Source organism: Oncorhynchus gorbuscha, linkage group LG12 (genome assembly GCF_021184085.1).
Source record: "Oncorhynchus gorbuscha isolate QuinsamMale2020 ecotype Even-year linkage group LG12, OgorEven_v1.0, whole genome shotgun sequence".
Classification (NCBI taxonomy): Eukaryota; Metazoa; Chordata; class Actinopteri; order Salmoniformes; family Salmonidae; genus Oncorhynchus; species Oncorhynchus gorbuscha.
In genome coordinates this window covers 30,727,915-30,750,510 of record NC_060184.1, presented here as the reverse complement: position 1 = coordinate 30,750,510, position 22,596 = coordinate 30,727,915, and the positions used below count along the sequence as shown (strand labels likewise).

The window sequence follows — 22,596 nt, the reverse complement described above, 5'->3', positions numbered from 1 at the left end:
GAGGGGTGTGTCTGACAGCTGTGTGTCTCGTGCCAAACGGTGAAGTTTCCGCCCCTGTGGGGGCTTCAGTGAGTGGTTCCGTTGTGTCTCTCACTCCACTTCAGTCAGCCACTGTCAACTAATGCCACATAATCTACCTCATTGTCAAAATCCACACCCAGGTCCAAAATCTACCCCTAGGCTCAGAATGTCATTCACACACACTTAAACCCACATGCACATATCTTAACTGTTTCGGGACCACACCTTCTGATCACTCACACAGACTCACACACTTACACTCCTCACGGCCACATTCTGATCACATGCAATGCTTACACATATTCACACGCATTCTAAAACCCTCAACAGCCGCCTTGCACCCTCACCCTCATCATACAAGTGCTCACAGACCCTCCCCCCAATCACACACTTGCTCACACACAATTTACCCCCTCACATACGCAATAGTCACATCCACTTTGCTCCCACACACCCTTCACATACATTCTTGAGCACACACACACAGACATGAAAGCATGCACATGAAATGGGAAAGGCACACAAAAACAGAGACAGACAGACAGGCAGATCCAAGACGCACACGCACACACACCAGTCCAAACCAGAGGGCCCCCAGACTGCAAGGCCGTCAGAGCAGCCGTTGCACCTCAGTGCGTGGCCCCCGGTCACATTTCACCACCCCCAACAGAATGGGTGTCACTCTGCATTAGCCTCACACAGTGTCAAATCAGTCCCCAAGGGCCATCTGGGAGCTCATATCATACGAGGACATGTATCCATCCCCAAGCCGTCTCCTCCCAGGCTAGTGAGAAAGGGCCAGTTAAGTAAAAATATTTTTTTAAAGGGAGACGAGTAGCAAAAGTTCTACAAATGTGCTTATAGTTGCCCACAGAAACCATTTTTATATAACTGTTACATGACTGAACAGTATACCTGCTCCTCAGAGAATGTCTGTGGAGTTCAACAGCGCAGTCAGTCTTTTTTAATCGGAGCCCCATTCATGTAATTAACTACCATATTGGTGAAGACTCTAGGGTGGAAATGGTCCTGATTTTAGGATGCCACACTAGCATTAACCACTTTTCCATCCACAGTTTTTATGCGAGTAAAGTCATGCAATGCATTTTTTTTTTAAACATGACAGGTGTGATGGAAACATGAAGTGTCGGTATAATTTCATAAATGTCGACAGACAATTTGTAGTTCGACAGGGTGGGATCTTTTTGTACCCCCTTTGCCCTCAGAACAGCCTCATTTCATGTCGACAGCATTCCACAGGGAATGGATGTCCTTTGGGTGGTGGACCATTATTGATACACATGGGAAACTGTTGAGCATGAAAAGCCCAGCAGCGTTACGGTTCTTGATGCAAACCGGTGCGCCTGGCACTTACTACCATACCCCATTCAAAGGCACTTAACTCTTTTGTCTTGCCAATTCACCCTCTGAATGGCACATATACACAATCAATGTCTCAATTGTCTTGAGGCTTAAAAATCCTTCTTTAACCTGTCTCCTCCCCTTCATCTACACGGATTGAAGTGGATTTACAAGTGACTTCAATAAAGGATCATAGCTTTCACCTGGATTCACCTGGTCAGTCTATGTCATGGAAAGAGCAGGTATCCTTAATGTTTTGTACACTCAGTATAAGTTATGATAAACTTTATGGTGGTTAAGTGATGGACGGGGATTTTCAATAAGTATTGATGATTATTTGTTTATTATTTGAATGCTGGTGACATGATGATCAATGCTTGGCTGCCAATTATCAAATAGAAATGATATTGACCTTATCCATATTTCATCATATGACCTACCCTGTCCACCTACCCTGTCCACTGTTGCCTAGAAAGCAAGCACCAAAAACAGATTGGGCAAGTTTGCTGTTTATCGCAACCGTTATTTTGCGATGGAAACACATTTAACTCATGTACAAGTGTGTATGAATACGCATGTTTGAATTGGACATTTGTTTTTTGCATATCCCAACTCCCCCGGGAACACCCTCAGAGAGTGGGGTCACAGCCAGGGTCTGCTATTATCAACAGTGACCCTGGAGCAATTAGGGTTAAGTGTCTTGCTCAGGGACACATCAGCTTGGGGATTCTAGCCATCTTCCGGTTAATGGCCCAACGCTCTAACCGCTAGGCTACCTGTCACCCTAACTAGGCTACCTACCACTCTGTGTCGCATGCTAGTGTGTGTGTGTAATACGCACATGTGTTTCCTTCAAATGGATGCTCGTTATTGCATCGGCAAGTGGCAACTCGTTCTAGGAAAATACCCTGATGCATTTTGAGAATTGAATTTGAAAACCATATAATACCTGATTGAATTGGCAGATGCTTTTGCTCGGGTCTGTCTGCGGTTGCATAGTTGCCCTCACAGACAGCATTAAGGCCCAGTGTGCAGTGTGCTCTGTAGAATTGATATTGATTCCCTTCCATTACTTTTGGACCAAAATGGAAGGTCAGAATACTAACTGGCATGATAACAAAATCAAAAGCGCATCTACACACAACAAGCTGACCTTTTGACCTTTGTGTTCAATCAACCCAACCGAGTAGCTGTTTTATTGTATATGCACTGCGTGTGACTAAGATTCCTCACACCTCAATTCAATTTCACCTTCGCATCCAGACACTTCTGTATGTGTGGTTGTTGATTTCGTTTTTTGTCACTTTGTAACAAGTAAGGTACGCTTGGTGCATTGATTTAAAACGTTAATAAGGCACCTATTGCTGGAACAAAAACAATTGGTGTAGAATAACTTTTCCAACTGTCCATTTATCTGAAAATAATTCACACTCTAGAATGCCTTACAAGCACATCAGAATAAAGTATTCAACAATGCTGTGGTATACGATAACAAAAAACAAACCTGACCTTTCGACCTTGAGTTCAATCAACCTTACGCTCTTTCACACTGTGTGCATATGACTAAGATTCCTCATACCTTAATTCCGTTTCATGCTTGCATCCAGAATATTTCTGTATGTCTGCTGGTTAGCTGGCTGCACAGCACACCATGATCCGCCTATGACAGGATTATATAGCTATATATGCATCGACTGCATTTAACTTTAGGAAGCGTGCAAGCGCGAAACTCAGGACCCGCGGGCTACATGGCTATTATCTGGCCCATGCTGTAAGTGTATTAGTCACAGCTGGGCGAAAGAGAGCTCTCTGTCCAAGGCTATTGACTCACTCTACTCGGTTGTGTTACGGTTTGCTGCGCTTGCCATACCCACCCCAGGGATGGTTGTGTTTCTCCAGTAAGGGCGCACAGCAGTCCTAATGATAGTGTGGCACTAGTGAACTCGCTGGCACGCCGAGGAAGGTTATTGTGGTTGTTGTGGGGAGGTCGTAGACATGGGATGTCTGAAAATGACATGCTTCTTCTTTATATTCCACCCATTTTTAATAGGTCTTTCTATGTGGCAGTGAGATTGAATTTGGAACATTTTGAGTTATAAAAACACTAGCAAACACACTGAATACTGAAAACTGTTGTGGCTAAAGCAGCAGTTTGATTCAACGTCTGCTAGCCTAGAATCAAACTACTAGCGCACCGCTAGCCACTGCTTTCAATGGAAGACGGAGGTTCGACCCACTGTATTTCTAGAAGCATGTGCCGTCAAACTACGCAGATGGCTAATGCTTACAGCCTCTCTTAATGAGGCTCGACAAAGGGAGAGAGAGCCCTGCTTGGCAAACGAGAAACGCTATCCCTCCCACACCCCTTTTTTTTGTCTCCTCCCTTTCCCTAATCAGATTAATTAGTGGCACTTTCCCTTATCGAAGAGGAAAGCACTCCCACTGAGTCCTCAGGGAGACCCCCTATTTCTCTACAAGGGGGGTGGAAGAGGAGATGGGGCAAATTCTCTCTTCCATGCAGGGAGGGAGGGAGGGAGGGAGTGTTGTGTATGTGTGTCACGCTGGAGGGAGGGGGGGTAGGAAGGGAGGGAGTTTGTTTGTATTTGCATTTGTTTGTGTGTAAACTATATTTAATGAATTAATTTGTCAGGTTATATGAGTTATGTTTGAGCGACTTAGTTGTGTATATGTCAGGGTTTGGTGTGGCTAGGGCACTTGTGTGTTTTGTTAAAATATTTCTTGCTGCTTTTCCTTTTTAACATGCTACACCTGCCTTCTATAAAGGCAATATTACAATGACACTGATGGATAGTGTAGTCAGTGGTGTCTTATTTAGGCTGTGGCCACATTTACATTTTGTGTCTGAACATTCCATATTGAGCTATTCCTTTTTCAACCGGAGTCATCTGTTGATATATGATGGACAACAGAGATGATTGTCAGATAGAAAATGCACAAATTGGTCCGTATTTTATTTATGCAACTTGTATGAAAATAGTTGACTTGGGCTGTCATTTGACGGACAAAAGCAGACAATTGATGAATGCATGTATGATTTCATCCATGTTCATGCGTCCCAATGTGGCCGGCTGCCTGAGTTATAGGAAACTCCCCAACTAACAGGTGCCATAAAACAGCCTTACAGGCGTAGCCTACCTTAGAGAAATACAGTACCATCGCATTCTCCTTCTCCACACCGAAACCCCTCAAGGTCACTTTCAATCCAACCTTCCAGAATCCCTCATTTCCCCCACTTCCCCCTTAAGACTAATTAACTTTGTAAGAGAGCGCTTTTTGATATAAGCCTTAAATAGCATTAGCTTTAAATAGTAGCGTTTGATGTTAAAAGCTGATTTCTAGCCAATTTAGCCCCAGCGTTTCATCAATGCCAGAGGGTTTCTTGAACCCCAGCGGGGGAAGGTCTTGGACTGAAATGTTTCAAATGCACAGGTTTGAAAGTCAAAACGGCAAGTAGGTTGAAGGGTGGGCGGGGTTGTTAATTTGCTGTAATAAATATTTTATTTCCAGAAAACTCGTTTTGGAGGAGAGGTTGGTGAGTCTTTTGCGTTCAATTATAATGTAGAAAATTATTATAATTGTTGTATCTTTATATAACTAGGCAAGTCAGTTAAGAACAAATTCTTATTTACAATGACGGCCTACCCCGGCCAAACCCGGACGGCGCTGGGCCAATTGTGCGCCACCCTATGGGAAGGAATCGAACCAGGGACTGTAGTGACCGCCTCTTACACTGAGATGCAGTGCCTTAGACCTCTGCGCCACTCAGGAGTCCTAGAATGTAGGAGGTGTGCTAGTTTGGTAAATTCTTGTGTAGCATTCTGTTTTTTCATCGAGTGTTAGCTAAGGTTACTCATGCTTGTGCTCTCTTTTTCAATTCTGATGGTTTAGACGTTCTTCTCTCTTTCAGACTCCGTCCACTTATATCCTCTGCAACCAAGAAGAAGAGAGCCGCTTCACAGGTGAGCCCCACCACACACAACAAAATCTAAATTCGGTAACCCTTTATTTTACAGCCCGGTATTTAACAGATAGTTACTTTGAAATTACAGTTATATAATAATTGCATACAAATTACAATTTAGTTTATTTGAGATTCATTTACATAAGCATAGTTTGTACCATTTGGTACTAGGTAGTTATAAATTATGTGAGGTAAGTACCAGAAAGTATCCATTGTTACCACGTAGTTTCCTAGTAAATACAACGTAAATACCACCTTAAACTGAGCTGTAAAATAAACTGTATTTAATGCGACTTGGAAAAATTAGGATGACAATTTTCAGACCTGCCAACCTGCAAACATTTTGAATACCATGCCCGCAATTTAAGGTCAAAGTACTCTGGTTAACAAACTACTCTAAAATATTTAAAAAAGAGGCTTCTAGCTGGCACAGTGTGGTTTTAGACTCAACTGTTTGAAGTTGGAGCTGAGCCAATCATACATTTTCAAAACTAAAGAGATAATCGTGGAAACAGCAAATGGAGCACCCCCCTATTCACCTCGATGGGACAGCAGTGGAGAAGGTGGAAAGTGTTAAGTTCCTTGGTGTAAATATCACCAACAAACTGAAATGGTCCACATACACAGAGTGTGATGAAGAAGGCACAACAGCGCCTCTTCAACTTCAGGAGGCTGAAAAAATGTGTCTTGTCACCGAAAACCCTCAGTAACTTTTACAGTTGCACAATTGAGAGCATCCTGTCAGGCTGTATCACTCCCTGGTACTGCTACTGCACCGGCCATAACCGCAGGGTTCTCAAGAGGGTTGTGCGGTCTGCACAACGCATCACTGGGGGCAACCTACCTACGCTCCAGGACACCTACAACACCCGATGTCACAGGAAGGCAAAGAAGAGCATCAAGGACATTAACCACCCGAGTCACTACCTGTTCACCCCGCTACCATCCAGAAGGTGAGGCCAATACAGGTGCATCAAAGCTGGAGAGATTGAAAAACAGCTTATCTCTCGAGGCCATCAGATAGTTAAACAGCCACCACCAGCACAGAGAGGCGGCTGCCTACCTACAGACTTGATATCGTTGGCCACTTTAATAAATGGAACACTAGTCACTTTAATAATGCCACTTCAAGAATGTTTACATATCTCACATTACTCATCTCATATGTATATACTGCATACTGTATCCTTCACTATCTATTCTTTACTATCTATTGCATCTTAGCCGCTCTGTCACTGCTCATCCATATATTTTATACCTATATATTCTTATCCCATTCCTTTACGTAGGCTGTCAATGTCAATAAGAAAAATTTGTTCTTAACTGACTTGCCTAGTTAAATAAAGGTTACATTTACTAGATTGTGTGTATTAGGTTTTGTTTTGAAATTTGTTAGATATTAGTTTTTGTTGTGGAATTGTTAGATATTACCTGTTAGATACTGCTGCACTGTTGGATCTAGAAGCGTAAGCATTTTGCTCCACTCGTAATAACATCTGCTAACCATGTGTATGTGACCAATAACATTTGATTTGATTTGAATGCATTTAAATGAACATGTGTTCTTTGTAAAAAATAATTTCTGGAATTTCTTTCCTCAATGCGTTTAAGCCAATAAGTTGTGTTGTGACAAGGTAGGGGTGGTATACAGAAGATAGCCCTATTTGGTGAAAGACCAAGTCCATATTATGGCAAGAACAGCTCAAATAAGCAAAGAGAAACGACAGTCCATCATTACTTTAAGACATGAAGGTCAGTCAATCCGGAACATCAAGAACTTTGAAAGTTTCTTCAAGTGCAGTCTCAAAAACCATCAAGCGCTATGATGAAACTGGCCCTGATGAGGACTGACACAGGAAAGAAAGACCCAGAATTACCTCTGCTGCAGAGGATAAGTTCATTAGAGTTACCAGCCCCAGAAATTGCAGCCCAAATAAATGCTTCACTAAGTTCAAGTAACAGACACATCAACATCAACTATTCAGAGGAGACTGTGTGAATCAGGACTTCATTGCCAAATGTATTCAAGGAAACAACTACTAAAGGACACCAATAAGAAGGAGAGACTTACTTGGGCCAAGGAACACAAGCAATGGACATTAGACCGGTGGAAATCTGCATTTTAAAAATGCTAAATGCTCCAACTTCCTGAGGGGGTCACGACCTTTGACCTTCATCAGCACCACGTCAGAAAATGCTTGGGAGAGCCCTGGTTGAAAATATATTTTTAGGTCATTTCTAAAGACCAGCCAATTACCAAGTACCCATAGCAGTCTATATCCTACCATTCCTACTCTTAGGTTCTAAACAGAAAAAAAACACGAACGACTAGTAAATCTCAAACCACAACTGGGTCACACAGCTGCATAAGACAAAGACATATTTAAACAAGCACTGGTATTTAAGCCTTCCTCCTATGCTGAGTCTCCTTACACATCTGGACAGCCAATAGATAAGTCCTGTCTAGCAACAGAGATCTTAGTGATTCCTGTTCTTTCTCACTTCATTTGACCTCAACCAAATTCCTCACTCCTCCCCAACTCACGGTTGTCCTGTTGTCTTGTACCAGACTGGCTTTTCTCCTTTCCATAGGATACCTGATGTCTAACAATAACATGTTCTGACAGAATGTAAACTTTCTGCATACCCCTCTCTTCCTCAGTGACATGAATAAGGATATTTCATATTTTCAAGTTTAGAAGTCAGAACCCATCAGTCCCCCCTTTTGAACAATAATTCCATACTGTTTAACATTATATAAACTTGGAAATTACTTAGAAATTAACCAAAAAAATAAAACATGTACAAGAAACAAAACATGGGCCTCCTGGGTGGCGCAGTGGTTAGGGGCGCGGTACTGCAGACCCAGCTGTGCCACCAGAGAATCTGGGTTCGCGCCCAGGCTCTGTCGTAACCGGCTGCGACCGGGAGGTCCGTGGGGCGACGCAAAATTGGCCTAGCATCGTCCGGGTTAGGGAGGGTTTTGCCGGTAAGGATATCCTTTTCTCATCGGGCACCAGCGCCTCCTGTGGCGGGCCAGGCGCAGTACGCGCTAACCAAGGTTGCCAGGTGCATGGTGTTTCCTCCGACACATTCGTGCGACTGGCTTCCGGGTTGGATGCGCGCTGTGTTAAGAAGCAGTGCGGCTTGGTTGGGTTGTGGACGCATGACTTTCAACCTTCATCTCTCCAGAGCCCGTACGGGAGTTGTAGCGATGAGACAAGATAGTAGCTACTAAAACAATTGGATACCATGAAATTGGGGAGAAAAAGGGGGTAAAAATTCACACAAAAAAGAAGAAAAAAGAAAGAAACAAAACATGATTAACATCTCCGAGACGTATGTAATCACACTATTCACACTCTTATTTCCCTTTCTCGTCTGACAACTGATAATGGCATTTCAGCTGGAGCTTTTGACTGTCTCTATTTCCTCCTACTGGTTCCTAAGAGAGTGATAGCACAAGACTAATAATGTGTCAAGCTATGCATAATTATACAGTTGAAGTCGGAAGTTTAAATACACGAGTCATTAAAACAAGTTTTTTAACCACTCCACAAATTCCTTGTTAACAAACTATAGTTTTGGCAAGTCGGTTAGGAAGTCTACTTTGTGCATGACACAAGTCATTTTTCCAACAATTGTTTACAGACTATTTTATTTATAAAACAGGTTATTTTACTTATAATTTACTGTATCACAATTCCAGTGGGTCTGAAGTTTACAAACACTAAGTTGACAGTGCCTTTAAACAGCTTTGAAAATTATGTCATGGCTTTAGAAGCTTCTGATTGGCTAATTGACATAATTTGAGTCAATTGGAGGTGTATCTGTGGATGTATTTCAAGGCCTACCTTCAAACTCAGTGCCTATCATGGGAAAATCAAAAGAAATCAGCCAAGACCTCAGAAAAAAAATTGTAGACCTCAACAAGTCTGGTTCATCCTTGGGAGCAATTTCAAAATGCCTGAAGTGTTACGATAAACTAGAAGTGGTGGGTGGAATCAGGCGCAGAAAGCAGGGTTCAGTCGTTTTTCAAATTTATTCACTGGCGAAACAAAAACGGTCACGCCAACACACAGGGCAGGGCGTACACAAGTTACCAGTCCAAACAACAGGACAAAAATAGTCCGGAGAATAAAGACACAAACAAATAACACCGTCCAACAGAGTAACAAGAAACAAGCCCGCACAAATACCCAGCGGGCCTAGTGCCCTTAAATAGCCTACAAACAAACACTAACACAAAACAGGTGTACCCAATTACCCAATAACAAAAAACAAACGGAAAGGGAATCGATGGCAGCTAATAGGCCGGCGACGAAGAACGCCGAGCACCGCCCGAACAGGAAGAGGCCCCATCTTCGGCGAGTTTCGTGACATGAAGGTACCATGTTTACCTGTAAAAACAATAGTACACAAGTATAAACACCATGGGACCATGCAGCCGTCATACCGCTCAGGAAGGAGACACGTTCTGAACGTACCTTGGTGTGAAAAGTGAAAATCAATCCCAGAACAACAGCAAAGGACCTTGTGAAGATGCTGGAGGATGCAGATACAAAAGTATCTATATCCACAGTAATGAGTCCTATATCGAAATAATCTGAAAGGCCGCTCAGCAAGGAAGAAGCCACTGCTCCAAAACCGCCATAAAAAAGCCAGACTACGGTTTGCAACTGCACATGGGGACAAAGATCGTACTTTTTGGAGAAATGTTCTCTGGTCTGATGAAACAAAAATATAACTATTTGGCCATAATGACCATCGTTATGTTTGGAGGAAAAAGGGGGAGGCTTGCAAGCCGAAGAACACCATCCCAAAGATGAGGCACAGGGGTGGCAGCATCGTGTTGTTGGGGTGCTTTGCTGCAGGAGGGACTGGTGCACTTCACAAAATAGATGGCATCATGAGGTAGGAAAATTATGTGGATATATTGAAGCAACATCTCAAGACATCAGTCAGGAAGTTAAAGCTTGGTCGCAAATGTGTCTTCCAAATGGACAATGACCCCAAGCATACTTCCAAAGTTGTGTCAAAATAGCTTAAGGACAACAAAGTCAAGGTATTGGAGTGGCCAGCACAAAGTCCTGACCTCAATCCTATAGAAAATTTGTGGGCAGAACTGGAAAAGTGTGTGCGAGCAAGAAGGCCTACAAAAAGAGTCAGTTACACCAGCTCTGTCAGGAGGAATGGGCCAATATTTCCCCAACTTATTGTGGGAAGCTTGTGGAAGGCTACCTGAAATGTTTGACCCAAGTTAAACCATTTAAAGGCAATGCTACTGTCATGTGTTTTCTTTAATTATTTGTTCAGGCCAGGGTGTGACATGGGTTTATTGTATTGTCGTATTGGGTTTTTGTAGGCATTGGGATTGTGGTTGATTAGGGGTGTGTCTAGTATAGGCTTGGCTGCCTGAGGCGGTTCACAATCAGAGTCAGGTGATTCTTGTTGTCTCTGATGGGGAACCGTATTTAGGTAGCCGGGGTTTCACTGTGTATTTCGTGGGTGATTGTTCCTGTCTCTGTGTAGTTTCACCAGATAGGCTGTAATTAGGGTTCCGTTTTGTATTTGTATCAGTTATTTCATGTACCGTGATTCATTCATTAAAGACATGAGTAACCACCACGCTACATTTCGGTCCGACTTTCTTTCTACAAACGAAGAACGCCGTTACAGAATCACCCACCACACACGGGCCGAGTGTCGTGGTTACAGGCAGCGACAGCAGGAGCAGCGAACGGAGGCACTTACGAGAGCTGAGAGACGCTGTTATGAGGACGTTATGGACAGCATATGTATGGAGTATACGACGTGGGAAGAAATAGACAGGTGGGCGGTCGACCCAGAGAGAGTGCCGGAGCCCGCCTTGGGATTCGCTGGAACAGTGCGAAGAGGTCTATAGGAGAATGGAGTTGGAGAGGCAATCACGACGGCGCAGAGGGAAGCCCGAAAAGCAGCCCCAAAAATGTATTGGGGGGGGGCTCAGAGGGAGAGTGGCTGAGTCAGGAGATAGACCTGAGCCAACTCTCCTTGTTTATCGTGAGGAGCCAAGGAGGAGACCAGAACCAGAGCCGGTGTTAGAGGTGAGCGAAGCAGAGGCTGTGAAGGACTTAATGGGGAAAGTGGAGGAGAGAGTAATGAGGGAGTTGCTAGTATGGTGCTATAGGTACGATATTCGTCCGACGGAGCGTGTCGGGGATTTAATGGCACCTGGGTCAGCGCTCCATACTCGTCCTGAGGTGCGTGTTAGTCGGCTGGTGAAAAATGTGCCAGCCTCACGCACTAGGCCTCCTGTGTACCTACCTAGCCTTGCACGTCCTGTGTCAGTCCTGCTCTCAGGCTCTCCAGTACACCTTCATGGTCCAGTCCATCCTGTGCCACCTTCACACACCAGTCCTCCGGTAGCAGCTCCCCGCACCAGGCTTCCTGTGCGTGTCCTCGATCCTGTAGCACCAGTTCCAGCACCACGCACCAGGCCTTCAGAGCGCCTCGCCTGTTCAGCACAGCCAGAGCCTTCCTTCCCTCCTGCGCTGTCGGAGTCTCCCGCCTGTTCAGCGCTATCAGAGCCTTCCTCCTCTACAGCGCTGCCGGAGCCTCCTGCCTGTTCGGAGCAGCCTGAGCTGTCAGTCTGCATGAAGCAGCCAGAGCTGTCAGTCTGCAAGGAGCTGTCAGTCTGCAAGGAGCTGCCAGTCTGCAGGGTGCTGCCAGCCTGAATGGAGCAGTCAGAGCTGTCAGCCTGCATGGAGCAGTCAGAGCTGTCAGTCTGTATGAAGCAGCCAGAGCTGTCAGTCTGCATAAAGCAGCCAGAGCTGTCAGTCTGTATGAAGCAGCCAGAGCTGTCAGTCTGCATGAAGCAGCCAGAGCTGTCAGTCTGCAAAGAGCTGTCAGTCTGCAAGGAGCTGTCAGTCTGCAAGGAGCTGTCAGTCTGCAAGGAGCTGCCAGTCTGCTAGGAGCTGCCAGTCTGCAAGGTGCTGCCAGTCTGCATGGAGCAGCCAGAGCTGTCAGTCTGCATAGAGCAGCTAGATCCGTCAGCCAGCCATGATCTTCTAGATCTGCCAGTCAACCAGATCTGCCAGTCAACCAGAATCTTCCAGATCTGCTAGTCAACCAGAATCTTCCAGATCCGCCAGCCAGCCAGGATCTACCGGAGCCTACTACCTGCCTGTGCTTCATCTCAGTACTGGGCTTCCTCTCAGTACTGGGCTTTCTCTCAGTACTGGGCTTCCCCTCAGTTCCGGGCTGCCCCTCAGTTCCGAGCTGCCCCTCAGTCCCGAGCTGCCCCTCAGTCCCGAGCTGCCCCTCAGTCCTGAGCTGCCCCTCAGTCCTGAGCTGCCCCTCAGTCCCGAGCTTCCCCTCAGTCCCAAGCTTCCCCTCAGTCCCGAGCTGCCTCAGTCCCGAGCTGCCCCTCAGTCCCGAGCTGCCCCTCAGTCACGAGCTGCTCCTCAGTTCAGTGGGGTTCTGGGTGAGGACTATTAGGCCATGGTCGGTGGCGAGGGTGGATTATCCCAGGACGCGAAGGGGAGGAACTATGACATTAATGGAGTGGGGTCCACGTCCCGAGCCTGAACCGACACCATGGACAGACGCCCACCCAGACCCTCCCTATGGTTTTGAGGTGTGTCCGGGAGTCCGCACCTTGGGGGGGGGGGGTTCTGTCACGCCTTGGTCTTAGTATTTTGTGTTTTCTTTAATTATTTGTTCAGGCCAGGGTGTGACATGGGTTTATTGTATTGTCGTATTGGGGTTTTTGTAGGCATTGGGATTGTGGTTGATTAGGGGTGCTTCTAGTATAGGCTTGGCTGCCTGAGGCGGTTCTCAATCAGAGTCAGGTGATTCTTGTTGTCTCTGATGGGGAACCGTATTTAGGTAGCCGGGGTTTCACTGTGTATTTCGTGGGTGATTGGTCCTGTCTCTGTGTAGTTTCACCAGATAGGCTGTAATTAGGTTTCACGTTCTGTTTTGTATTTGTATCAGTTATTTCATGTACCGCGATTCATTCATTAAAGACATGAGTAACCACCACGCTGCATTTCGGTCCGACTTTCTTTCTAACAAACGAAGAACGCCGTTACAGCTACCAAGTACTAATTGAGTGTATGTAAACTTCTGACCCACTGGGAATGTGATGAAAGAAATTAAAGCTTATATAAATTATTCTCTACTATTATTCTGACATTTCACATTCTTAAAATGAAGCGGTGATCCTAACTGACCTAAGAAAGGGAATTTTTACTAGGATTAAATGTCAGGAATTCTGAAAAACTGAGTTTTAATGTATTTGGCTAAGGTGTATGTAAACTTCCGACTTCAACTGTAAATACAAAGAAAAACCAGTTTGATAACATAACGATTCCCATTCTCTTTTCACCTGACTATATGCCTTCAGGATACTTTTTCTGCTGGGTTCCACAAAAATGAAGGTTCTAAAAAAACCTCCTCATGCTTTCACCCAGTCTTCCCCTGTCCGGCCACAGGTTTCAAAAAGGTGTTCCCAAGCCATGTCAATTTCACTTCTCTCCCATCTCCTTCCTCCTGAATGGCCACCCGATATACACGTGTGGTGGCCTTAATCAACTTTACCTCATCTTGAGGTAACTCAGCACTGTATATACGTTTCACATCAATTCCCTCAGAAGATGATATCCCAACAATGCTACTAAGGTAGCCCCTGCTACTACTAACACTGCCCATGACGCATACTTCAAAATCCCTCATTTGAGCCGTAGTCGAATTCCATGCTGTTACTATAACATCCTTCGCCATACTGCCGCTCCTTCAGTTACTGTATGTACAGCGACTGCCGTGAGAATAGCTATTGCATGGAATCTGTCTCCTGCTCTTCTATCGTCTCTGTGGTTCACTGATAGATCTAGGACTAACCCTTTCAGATAATCCCTACCTGTCTCCCAACTCATACCCGGTTCCCTAGCACCCAACATTTTCAATGACCTGTGTTCTGCTACGGCCGATACCTTCTTTGACAAACTCATCATTGAAAGTTAACAATAGTGTCTGAAATGACAACAGTATCTCTGCCACAATAATATGGGTATGTGTGACGTAACGATTTAACTTCATAGTTGTCTCTATATTGTGCACAGTTAGCTGTCCTTCCTGTTCTATGAGCTATTCCATGGTATCACTCTGCACAGCGGAGTGGTATTGTTCCCCAGACTCTACTAACCCCTTCCTTAATTTATGAGCCACACAGATCTCCACCCCAGACACATTCCATCCCGCTCCAGTCACGTTCCATCCCGCTCTCCCAATTCCCTGTAACGTTAATGCCTTGATTTTTGGGACTCCACAGAATACACTGATGTCGGTCCTGCCAGACTGTAATTAACACCCCTTATGCAAACGCTCGGTCCAACACAGGCCTGGTATCGCAACTGCTCGCCATCTGTCCGTAAGGCGCTACAGAGGGTAGTGCAAACTGCCCAATACATCACTGGGGCCAAGCTTCCTGCCATCCAGGACCTAGAATAGGCAGTGTCAGAGGAAAGCCCATAAACTGTTGTAGACTGTTTTCTCTGCTACCGCACATCAAGCGGTTCCGGAGCCAAGTCTAGGACCAAAAGGCTCCTCAACAGCTTCTACCCCCAAGCCATTAGACTGCTGAACAATTTTTAAAAATCTACCACTGGACAATTTACATTGACCCCCCCTCTTGTACACTGCGGCTACTCGCTGTTTGTTTGTTACCTATGCATAGTCACTTCGCCTCCACCTACATGTACAGATAACCTCAGCTAGCCTGTACCCCTGCACACTGGCTCGGGACGGGTGCCCCCTGTATATAGCCTCGTTTATTCTTATTGTGTTACTTTTTATTATTACTTTTTATTTTAGCTTACTTGGTAAATATTTTCTTCTTGAACTGCACTGTTTGTGAAGGGTTTGTAAGTAAGCATTTCACGGTAAAGTCTACATTTGTTGTATTCGGCACATGTGGCAAATAAGATTTGATTTGTGCGTACCTTGCCTCCTGCTACAAATTCATTTGCACATAAATCATTTCATCTAACCCATAACACATTAGTCACTACTACTAATCCACTTCTATAGTTATAAACATACTAAAACATTCTCAAGTCAATTAGTCAATTTCCAAACAATCCCTCTTCTGGAACAATGATCACTCTTATGTTCCACGACATCTAGAAACATATTGACTTGAACAGGGAAGAGACAAAAATACATGTTAATAATTTCACACCACCCTTGATGCGGATGAGATTGGGGAGAGAGCCGTCCATCCATTCTGTTCTATGCCCATGGGATGCTAGTCTCCGTGCAAGTCTCCTTCATCCTCATCCTCGGGTGACAAAGCAAGACACAGACTATGAGCCTTGTACGTAATTAGTTGTACGGTATCATCCAGCAATCCACATGTATTGATGCACTTTAACATTATGATTCTGATTATATTGTAAAACAAAATCCCTACTATCCAGTACCCCCTCATGGTTGGCTCAAGCTATCATCTAGTGGGTTCTCTAATAACCTCCCTTTCGGAGGACACTAAAAGATAAGGTTTAAAGTAATTAAAACCCTCAATAAATTCAAGCAGTGCACCCTCCCCTCACTTTGTGCTCTCCTCACAGCTAAGGGGCAGTGCTCACTCTCTCTCTCTCTATCTTCTAATCATAATTAAAACATTTGATAAATTATCCAACCCAAATGTAGAATTACAGTCCTTAGTGCTCTATGTTGAGTCCATCACTTGAATTCAAGCCCCTCAACTTAGCACACATTGTCACGGTTAGAATGTACATTTACAAACCGGACCATATTTTACCCATATTAACTTTTCTCATTACAGCCCCCGTTTGTCCCTGTTTTACTGTCACGAGTGGCATGTTAATGACAGATCGGTATCTCAATGCACTCTTAGTCTAAATTACTATACATTTTGCATTGTGCAGGCCTCCACAAGCAACCTGATACCCCAAATAAACAATTATTGGTTAACCACCCCCCGTTTCTCCCTTTTAGCGTGTCTTCATGTTCTTTTTCAGGTAGCGTTACAGATAGCGTTACAGGTAGCGTTACATGTAGCGTTACAGGTAGCGTTACAGGTAGCGTTACAGGTAGCGTTACAGGTAGCGTTACAAGTAGCGTTACAGGTAGCGTTACAGGTAGCAGGTAGCGTTACAGGTAGCGTTACAAGTAGCGTTACAAGTAGCGTTACAAGTAGCGTTATAGGTAGCGTTACAATTCCCAACAGCACATAGGTAACTCATGCCTGTCACAGTTGATGGCCAATGATAATGTCCTGATTTCAATATCTGGGAAATGAATCAGATTTTCCCAAGCACACGGGCCTGGTTCACACTGTTCTTGGTCAATTTATCAAGAGTTTGTATCCCATAAGGTAATGGTAAAATAGACTAGAGACAAGTGTCCCTCATTCATATTATGCTTAAATCTCACCTATTGTCTTGATAATTTCTATTGAGGTTGATCAGGCCTCACCAGAAAGTCAGGACAATGGTAATTTAACCTCATTAAGTATTTTATTTTTATTTTATTTCCCTGTAATTCAGGAACCACTTAACAACATGTCAAACATTTCCATCATTCTGTACCCAGTTTAAAACCAAATTAAAAAGACCCCACACAATAAATCAAACACAGTATTAACACCACTAACAAATATTCATAACCCGTGAGTTGTGTGTGCGTGCTGGTGTGTGTGGTAAACTGTATGGAAAAAACAAACACATGACCAGGTCTTACTTATCTGGGAGCTCCCTTTATGGCTGAATCCGGATACCTTTATACTTATTAAAAGTGCAGAATTTCACTAACTGCTACTTCCAACTCAAACCCTCACACCTAGATCCCCTGAACGCAGCTCACTCTCCAGATCCCAGTCACCTGAATTCTAATCACCTGTTCACACACCTGTATGTTATTATCACACACTATTTAGTTCAGTTCTTTGCACCCCATCACTGTGAGGTATTGTTTGTTATGTGACACACGTCTTTCTGAGCTCTGTTTTTCCTGTAATTTACTCCTCCCGTGTATGATAGTTTTTACCTGCCTCACTAACGCCCTGCCTGTACTTTAGTCTATCAAATTTCCTGTTATCTACCTATTGCCTGATCTCCCGGACTACATTACTAGCCTTTTCCATGTCTGTACTGTTGCCCTTTTGGACCCCCTGTGTATGACCTTCTGCCTGCCCCAGGACCCAGCCTCCTCCGGTGGTCCTTTGCAATAAACACCTGCTGCTCCCTGCGCTTGAAACAAGCTCTGTCTCCCCTCGTGTTCATTACAACTGCTCTCCCAAGACAACAGTCTCAGGAAACATTCCAAAGGGAGATATGATGACAGCCCCTCTTCTTCTGGAAGAGAAAGTATACATCTTAATCAGCAACCTAAAAGTTTTCATTACAATCAAAACATGAGTCCACTGTCCTCCCTCCAATTGCTTGTTTTAATCCACCCCAACGTTTATGTACTCTTACTTAGCATGTACTACCCTTAGACACGGTGACATTTATCTCTCAACCAAGTTTAACAATTGATTGGTCTCTCATTTCCCCATGAGTTTCCTTAATTAACCACCACACCACAATGCCCTACATGAACAAACATTTTAGAAATTCCTTTCAGGTTTGGCAACCCCAATGCTGTCTCTTGACAGAATGTATTCTTTAAAACGCTTAACACTTACAATATTAACTCCAATCTAATTTCTCGTGACCCCTCCTCTCTTTCGTCAATTCTATACATTTATTTCATAATAAGAGGAAATAAAATGTCTCACGAGATTAAACCGCTTCATCTGTTAAACCCAGTCACAGCTGTTTGTGCCCAAGATCCAAGACAAAAGTCCAGTGATGTGCTGGAGGTATAAAGTCCAACAGCCTCCAGGTTCTTGCACCCTCTATGGCCAGCGTCAGGATTCAGGAAAAGGTCAGAAAGGACCTTGCATACAATCCCGGACAGTAGTTACAGTATTTGTATCTAATCATTTGGTTACTGGACCTGATAGTGAAGCTTCTGACAATTTACTACTGGAGAATACAGGTGACCTAATGTCTTATTCAAATATCATTGTTGATGACAACACATGTAACACATTATTCACAGTTGTCTTCTTATTTCCACATAATCTGTCACAGTTCCCCACCCCAATATGGCATAAAACAACCTCTCTCCTTACTGCTAATACACTCAAATCATGTTCAAACAATGTTTGAATATCTTTTTCCTTTTCTAACCATGAATGAGGCTCTCCTCCAGAACTGATAGGCAACGTTTTATCACTATCCACATACACTCTACTGCCTCACGGCCACTGCAGCTGGGACTTTCCTCCCTCTTACCGATCTTGCAGGGGAATAGTTCTATGGACCTATCCTACACGGAACCTACACTGTAGTGTCACTCATGGATCTCGCAGAGAACTAGATCCACTCGGAACCTAGCCTTCTAGAACCTACCCTACACCATATACAGTGCCTTGCGAAAGTATTCGGCCCCCTTGAACTCAGACGAGGAGACAGGGATAAGGTAACTAAGGTATTTATTGAAAAGCAGGGGGGGGGGGCAGGCCAGGGAAGGCTCAGGCAGGTCGTAGGGAACCAGGAACTGAGGCTGGGGCAAGGGGAGTAGGGGCAGGATAAGCAGGTCTGGAGTGGGTGCAGGGCAGGGAAGCAGGACTGACTAGACGAGGGGACTGGAGACAGGGACCAGATTCAGTGCGGGCAGAAACAGTAGTGGAGAGAAAATCAGGGTCAGGCTGGGGAAAAATAGGCACAACAGGATAAGATCTATGCAGGAACAAATGGCTTGAAACACAGACTGACTGAGCAGAGGCTATGATCTGGCAGCATGGAAGTGGCAGGGCTAAATATTTGTAGAGGTCTTGATTATGGAACAGGTTGCAGCTGGTGGGGATCCGCTTTGACTCCAGCACACCTGTCTCCACTCACACAATCATATACACCCATAGACAGACAGACAGCACTGGGGGAGTGGCGGCAGGTTAGGGAGACACAGGATGAGAAGTAGAGGGCATGGAGGAGCAGATGTAACACCTACCCTACATCATATATTTACGACCAGTCGTTACACAATGGGCCTACTGAATAAATTCAGGCTTTCTAGGTCCATATCCTATAATTGTTCAGCCTACGATTCTCATCTCCCCAAGATGTTAGAATGAGTGGTAGCAGATGTAGGAACTGTCACTGATTCTGACTCTGTAGTTCAACTGTAAATCGTGGTGAACCCTGCTCGCAGTGCCAACTGTTAGGTTCTAAATAAACCGAGTAAAAACTCAGATGTCTAGTAAAGCTTAAACCAAGTTTATTCACCCACTGGGTCACACAGCTGCAAAAGACATATTTACACAAGCACTGGTATTTAAACCTTCCTCCTATGCTGAGTCTCCTCCTTACACATCTGGACAGCCAATAGATCTCTGTTGCTAGACTGGACTTTGGTGATTCCTTCTCACTTCATCTGAGCTGACCTCAGCCAAATTCCTCACTCCTCCCCAACTCACTGTTGGCTGTCCTGTTGACTTGTACCAGACTGGCTCTTCTTCTTTCTATAAGATACATGATGTCTAACAATAACATGTTCTGACAGAATGTAAGTCAGAACCCATGACTACTGAGGCAGTTTTCTGCCAACATCATTATTAAGCTAAACGTGCACGTCATGGGGTCCGGGGCTGGGAGTACCGCCACCGTGCTGAGGAGGTACTCATAAAAATGTCTGAAGTTGGCAGGTCTGTATTTTTTAATACTTATTTGAATAGGGCCTTGATCATCATTGATTTCCCTTGACCCCTAAACCAAATAGCACCTTCAATCTTACACTTCAGATCGCTCCATACCCTGTTTTGTAAGTGACTACTTACCATTGTTTTGTTTTGATACAGTCCACTGTACTCATTAGGTTAGCTCTTGTTCAACTTAGGGTCAGCAGTCGACATTGTATTAGCACGTAACTCAAGTTCGGTAAGCATTTGGTTAATAAGGTATTAGCATGGGGCTAAATGTTGATTATCACAGGAGTTGGCATGTTAGTGGTCTACTCTGGGCTCCCTCAGTGCTCTGACAACTGAATGAGACTTCACAGCTCACCAATCAGCAGTAGAAAGGACCTCACACAAGAACCTTGTGGGGGTCATCTGCCCGTTGCCAGGCAACCCAATGCTACCTCCAGGGAACCAATGAAAAAGTCCACTAATTGGCTGGAGCATAGTGTTCAGAATGGAAGTAAAGCCTGCATTCAGGAAAGGAGAAAGAGAGAGGAGTGAGACGTTTACAAGACACGTCAAAGGGGCATCTTTCGAAAGAGAACCATAGAGGTTCACTTTTATGTTGTCTTCTTTTTTTTTACATATATTTATTAGGAATTTGTACATGTTTTATTGACAGTGAGAGAAATGTAAATGGAGAGATATATGAGAGAGATACAGTACAGAAAGTGAGTGGTGGAACCTGCCTCCAGGTGAACGTGGTCCAGGTGCACTAACCTGCCTCCAGGTCCAGGTGTACTAACCTGCCTCCAGGTCCAGGTGTACTAACCTGCCTCCAGGGGCACGTGGCCCAGGTGTACTAACCTGCCTCCAGGGGCACGTGGCCCAGGTGTACTAACCTGCCTCCAGGGGCACGTGGTCCAGGTGCACTAACCTGCCTCCAGGGGCACGTGGTCCAGGTGCACTAACCTGGTCCAGGTCACAGGGGCACGTGGTCCAGGTGCACTAACCTGGGGCACTCCCAGGGCACGCCTGGGGCACGTGGTCCAGGTGCACTAACATGCCTCCAGGGACACGTGGCCCAGGTGTACTAACCTGCCTCCAGGGACACGTGGTCCAGGTGCACTAACATGCCTCCAGGGACACGTGGCCCAGGTGCACTAACCTGCCTCCAGGGACACGTGGCCCAGGTGCACTAACCTGCCTCCAGGGACACGTGGCCCAGGTGCACTAACCTGCCTCCAGGGACACGTGGCCCAGGTGCACTAACCTGCCTCCAGGGACACGTGGCCCAGGTGCACTAACCTGCCTCCAGGGACACGTGGCCCAGGTGCACTAACCTGCCTCCAGGGACACGTGGTCCAGGTGCACTAACCTGCCTCCAGGGGCACGTGGTCCAGGTGCACTAACCTGCCTCCAGGGGCACGTGGTCCAGGTGCACTAACCTGCATCCAGAGGCACGTGCTTCAGGTGTACTAACCTGCCTCCAGAGGCACGTGCTTCAGGTGCGGTAGCGCTACAACTAGACCAAACCCCGGCACTGGGTGAAGATTGATGTCTGTGCTTATGTTTGCAATTGTGTATGACTTGAGCATCCTGAAGCTCTCTTCTACACTGAAGAAAAATATAAACACAACATGCAGCAATTTCACTAAGTAACAGTTAATGTAAGGAAATCAGTCAATTAGGCCCTAATGTATGGATTTCACATGACTGTTGGTCACAGATACCTTTTAAAAAATGTAGGGGCATGGTTGAGAAAACCAATCCAGCACAAAATCCTGACCTCAATCCTACAGAAAATTTGTGGGCAGAACTGAAAAAGTGTGTGCGAGCAAGGAGGCCTACAAACCTGACTCAGTTACACCAGCTCTGTCAGGAGGAATGGGCCAGAATTCACCCAACTTATTGTGGGAAGCTTGTGGAAGGCTACCCAAAACGTTTGACCCAAGTTAAACAATTTAAAGGCAACACTACCAAATACTAATTGAGTGTATGTAAACTTCTGACCCTATTATTCTGACATTTCACATTCTTAAAATGAAGCAGTGATCCTAAATGACCTAAAACAGGGAATTTTTACGAGGATTAAATGTCAGGAATTGTGAAAAACTGAGTTTTAATGTATTTGGCTAAGGTGTATGTAAACTCCCAACTTCAACTGTATATTTTTGTTCAGTATACACGGCTCTGCTGCAGTTTCAATCGGGATCCTCCCTGCCCTGGCCCAACCATAGTGCTGTCTCTCCTCTTGTTGGTGAACCCACTAGTTAAGGCCAACATGGCTTCACACTATCCCAGTCTCCACTCTCTGTCAATCCCTCCCACTGGCCCAGGCCCCACTGGCCCAGGCTTCAACAAGCCTGCCTGTGAACAATGCTGAAGACCCTTGGTCAGAGCCTTCTAGGGGCTTGAGGCTAGTCAACTTGTTCTCCCTGACCATCTGCCATCAGGTCTCCTACTGGTGGTCATGACTTGACTGTCACCGCCTGGAGAT

General features: G+C 45.1%; 1 protein-coding gene across 1 annotated transcript in view; it reads left to right on the top strand.

Annotated features, from left to right (window-relative positions):
* Nucleotides 1-22,596, top strand: part of brf1b (BRF1 RNA polymerase III transcription initiation factor subunit b) — a 121,410-nt gene that overhangs the window by 95,310 nt on the left and 3,504 nt on the right. Inside the window, exon 17 of the mRNA XM_046291801.1 lies at nt 5,312-5,363. Coding sequence (XP_046147757.1) covers nt 5,312-5,363 — 52 coding nt within the window. The remainder of the gene's footprint in view (nt 1-5,311; nt 5,364-22,596) is intronic.